The 4,832-nt window shown below is 49.2% G+C and overlaps 1 protein-coding gene across 1 annotated transcript in view; it reads left to right on the top strand.

Moving 5' to 3' along the window:
• Positions 1-4,694: 4,694 nt before the first annotated feature.
• CUNH11orf91 (chromosome unknown C11orf91 homolog) overlaps positions 4,695-4,832 on the top strand; it is a 2,618-nt gene continuing 2,480 nt past the window's right edge. The window contains exon 1 of the mRNA XM_041469384.1: positions 4,695-4,831. Within this exon, the coding sequence (XP_041325318.1) occupies positions 4,695-4,831 (137 nt within the window). The remainder of the gene's footprint in view (position 4,832) is intronic.

Raw genomic sequence — 4,832 nt, 5'->3', positions numbered from 1 at the left:
ACAGCACCAACACCTCTTCGAACAGAAACAAGGGACAAATCAGAGGCAGGACAATTGCTCACACACACAGTGGGGCTCTGCTGCTTCTCAGCAAGGAACAGCACCAAAAAATGTCACAAATGGGAGAGACAAGAAGCAGCAGGAGCAGAAAGGAACGAGGGGAGCACGAGGGTCTCAGCTCACCGCCTGCAGGCATTGGGAGCACAGCACAGCAGCTCCTGGAGAGATTTTTAGAAGCTTTTCCTCTGGCAAAGACAAAATACAGCAATTTTTGCTGGAGAACCTGAATGACAGCAAAAAAGGCTGGGAATTTGGGAGCTGAAAGTCAGAAGTTGGTATAAAATATGCAAATTGGAACAACCAGGAACTCCAATACAATGAAATCGACTATAAAAGGCAGGAAAAATTCAACTCAGTAAAAAAGAAACCTAAACTAAAAAGAAGAGATGGCAGAATATTCATGCTTGAACACCAACACAATTCTCAACCGTGTGCAACAATGTGATTTATTAGTACACATTTTAAACAACACATTAGATGTTAAATCCAACTTTTTTTGCTATAACCCTTCACGATACATCAGCAATAAAAATCTGGGGGTTTTTAACTGACATCAAAATTTATTGTAAAAGGGGAAGAGCTGTAGCTTTAGTGGCTTTTACAGATACTTGGAGCAACCTGTGTGAAAACATGAATTCATACACACACTCAGTATTTCTGAGTATCAGTTATTAACACTGCAGTCTAACTACTACTGCCAATAATATGAGAATATTTTAGCTGCTCTCAGACTTCATAATTTCAATTCACTATCCTTAACAAAGCCTCTCAAAGAGCTGTGACGTTTGTATTTAGAGAAGTAGTGGAGGGAATGCTGTCACTACAGACTCTGCTGGCTAGATAAGCAAAAGATTTGCTTCTCCAAAGCAAACACTCTCATAAGCGCTTCAAATATCAGCACCTAAACACACAGAGACGAAGGTGCTAGATGTGACAAAGTGTGACACACCAACACGTGTGTGTCTGCCTCCCTCTGCCGGATCACAGCTGTGCAGCTGGTGGCCCCAGTGCTGGCAACTGCTGGCCAAAAACCACACACAGACAGCTTTTGTCTCCAAACTCTGCTCTTTGTGTCATTTATGCCTGCCTGCATGCAGAACCCAGGGTTAAGTGCTCCCGGTTTTGGTACCAAATGTTCAATGCCAAAGGTGAAGGCAGGTGTGTGAGCTGTGTGTAACACTATAAAAAAGGCACACGGATCTTTGCCAAAAGCAGAGGTTTTCTCGCCTCTCACAGCACGGCAGTCTTGATGGGCAGAAAAGAACTGTTTGAAATTCATCAAAGGCCAAAAGGTCCTGCACCTGGGGAGGAATAACCCCGTGCACCAGTCCAGGCTGGGGGCCAACCTGCTGGAAAGCAGCTCTGTGGAGAAGGACCTGGGGGTCTTGGTGGACAAAAAATTCTCTCCATGAGCCAGCTGTGTGTTCTGGAAGCCAAAAAGGCCAACGGCATCCTGCAGTGCATTTCCCCTCCCTAACATTGCCATGAGATCAGGAAGGAGATCCTGCCCTGAACATGAGGGAAGACTTCTTTACCATGCAGGTGACTGAGCACTGGAACAGGATGTCCAGAGAGAATCTTGTTATCAGACTTCTCCTCTGATCAGTGTTTATTTCAAATACGTGTGTTCCATCTACAAAATATGCAGCCTGTACTGGGATTGCACTGGTACTGGAATTTTAATTATTTAGGCACGCTGCATGTAACACAACATGCATAAACTCTAACTCAGAACTCTAACCCTGAACACTGTGCTTTAAAATAAAATACTGAGTGACTCCTGCCACTATTTTGCTGTCCCCACCACTTTTCAGGGCACTGACTGCCACTCTGGTGACAGCCAGCATCTGTAGATCTGACAAGTTCCAAAACATTCACATCAGCATTTCCTCACAGTTCAGAGCGCTGCACTTAAAACTGCACAGAAGTTCTGCTTCTAGAAAATCTTCTTGTTTTATTCAAGGGAAGGCTTGGAAAATGGAATTTACTCCAGAGTACACAGCAATCCCTTAGAGGCTGTGTACTGTTGAAGTCTGCTCAAGGCTGCATTAGTAGTGCAGTGGGATTTTCACCTTGTTTTAAGGGAATTTATTGATCCTGACTAACCTGCACAGCCCCTGCAGTCACCAGTACTTTATCAACAGTACTGGTACAGCACCTCTATTACTAGGGTTGTCCACAATACCTCAAATCAGCTTAAATCCATCCCAAAAGTCCTCCTGCTGGAGATCTGAGGTCCACAGAAGCAGTCAGCAATGCCCTCACTTGCTGCCTAGCGCTGGAGGAGGGGTGTCATATTTAATGGAGAGAAGTCAGGCTAAAGAAATAATCAGCAACCAGTATTAATGACAGGTGTCATCCCCAAATAAAAACAAACAAAATGGAAAATTCTGGGGAGTAGGCCAGCACCTATCCCCACCCACCAAAACCCCACAATCCTGAACAGCAGACATGCAGAGCATCAGCCATTCATGCACAACCACCTGAAGATGAATTTTTCCTCATTTCATCACCAACACCCTTCTATCATCAGTAGCTGGCTTATTTCACACACAGCCTTGAAGAAAAACCTCAAAAAGTTCAAGACTTTTAGGACAGTGCCTTCCTCACTTCTTTTAACCAATGCTACTTCCAGAGTTTACTGCACCCTCTCAAACACCGCGTTCCCAGCCCAGAAATAAAACCGCTGGGTTGAGTTTTTTGGGTTTTTTTGGTTTTTGTTTTTGTTTTTGTTTTTTTTTTGTGTGTTTTTGTTTTTTTGGGGGTTTTGTTTGTTTTTTTTTTGGGTTTTTTTTTTTTTTTTTTTTTTTGGGGGGGGGGGCAGGTGTGCTTTGGTTTGGGGATTTTTTGATGCCTCCAACTATCCATGGCCTTTATTTTACATCAAAGCTGATGCACAACCGCAGGGGCTCATTGCTACTCGATACATTTCGCATCTACAAACTCCCTCTCGCTCGACTGACGCCTGCGTTGGTTTTTTTATTGTCACTTAACGACTTCGGGGGTTTTGCTCCTTTGTGCAGCAGTGACTACACCCGTAGTTCGTGTGACTCCACAACCCACGCCCTCAGCCGGCTCCATTCCTGCCGTTCCACAGGAAAACTGGGAAGACGCTGGAGACAGAAGTAACAAGGAGGGCAAGAACGGGGCAGCCTCCGGCCGGAGGGGAGCGTGTGGAGCCCAGCTCCTGTGGCCGGGGCACCGCGGGGACAACCGCGGGGACTGTCCCGGGGTGCGGGATTCACATTCTCTGAACCTGAGAGAAGCAGAGAAAAGAATGATCAAAGCAATTCTTATCCGCGGCTCCTGCGTTGTGCCAAAGTGGAATGCAATGTGGAAGCAGTTCCCCAAAGTGATGGGGTTTTGTTTCCTTGGCCTGTCGGGGCCAAGCGCGTGTGCAGGCTGTCGGTCAGCAGACAGGAGATTTGGTTCTCGAGTGTTTGCGCAGTTTCAGTTCAGGTGTAGTGTAATATACTATAAAATAATACAACAAAATGATTAACTAGCCTTCTGATATCATGGAGTCAGATACATCATTCTTCCCCTCGACGGGGGTCGCCTGCTTTTACAATACCGCGGGGGGATTTTTGGGTTTTTTTCTTTTTTTTTTTTTTTTTGGTGGGGGGGGCAGGTGTGCTTTGGTTTGGGGATTTTTTGATGCCTCCAACTATCCATGGCCTTTATTTTACATCAAAGCTGATGCACAACCGCAGGGGCTCATTGCTGCTCAGCACATTTTGCATGTACCAACTCCCTCTCACTTCACCGATGCCTGTGTTGCTGCACAATAGTTTTTTTTGTTGTCACTTAATGACTTTTGGGGTTTTGCTCCTTTGTGCAGCAGTGACTACACCCGTAGTTCGTGTGACTCCACAACCCACGCCCTCAGCCGGCTCCATTCCTGCCGTTCCACAGGAAAACTGGGAAGACGCTGGAGACAGAAGTAACAGGGAGGGCAAGAACGGGGCAGCCTCCGGCCGGAGGGGAGCGTGTGGAGCCCAGCCCGGGCAGCTCCTGTGGCCGGGGCACCGCGGGGACAACCGCGGGGACTGTCCCGGGGTGCGGGATTCACATTCTCTGAACCTGAGAGAAGCAGAGAAAAGAATGATCAAAGCAATTCTTATCCGCGGCTCCTGCGTTGTGCCAAAGTGGAATGCAATGTGGAAGCAGTTCCCCAAAGTGATGGGGTTTTGTTTCCTTGGCCTGTCGGGGCCAAGCGCGTGTGCAGGCTGTCGTCAGCAGACAGGAGATTTGGTTCTCGAGTGTTTGCGCAGTTTCAGTTCAGGTGTAGTGTAATATACTATAAAATAATACAACAAAATGATTAACTAGCCTTCTGATATCATGGAGTCAGATACATCATTCTTCCCCTCGACGGGGGTCGCCAATACCCGCGGTATTGGTCCCCCCCCAATACCGCGGGGGGACACCCGCGGGCACTGTTTCGGGGAGCCTCGGGGACACCCGCGGGCACTGTCCCGGGGAGCCTCGGGGACACCCGCGGGGACTGTCCCGGGGACACCCGCGGGGACTGTCCCGGGGAGCCTCGGGGACAACCGCCGGTCTCACCGGGCGCTCCCGGCCTTTGCGGGGACAACGGCCGGCAGCGGCAGCGGCGGCGCCGAGGCTGCGCCATGACCGTGCAGCGCCCGTCGTGGCCGCCGCTGTACTTCCCGCACTTCCACGGCACCGAGCCGGTGCCGCGGCCGGCGGGCGGCGCCTGGGCCCCGCTGGCCGCGCTGTGCTGGCCGTGGCAGCCGCTGCCGGCCGCG

This window comes from Pyrgilauda ruficollis, unplaced genomic scaffold (genome assembly GCF_017590135.1).
Source record: "Pyrgilauda ruficollis isolate IOZ18807 unplaced genomic scaffold, ASM1759013v1 scaffold230, whole genome shotgun sequence".
NCBI lineage: Eukaryota > Metazoa > Chordata > Aves > Passeriformes > Passeridae > Pyrgilauda > Pyrgilauda ruficollis.
Note: the sequence above shows the minus strand (reverse complement) of the source record. Positions and strands in the feature narration are given on the sequence as shown.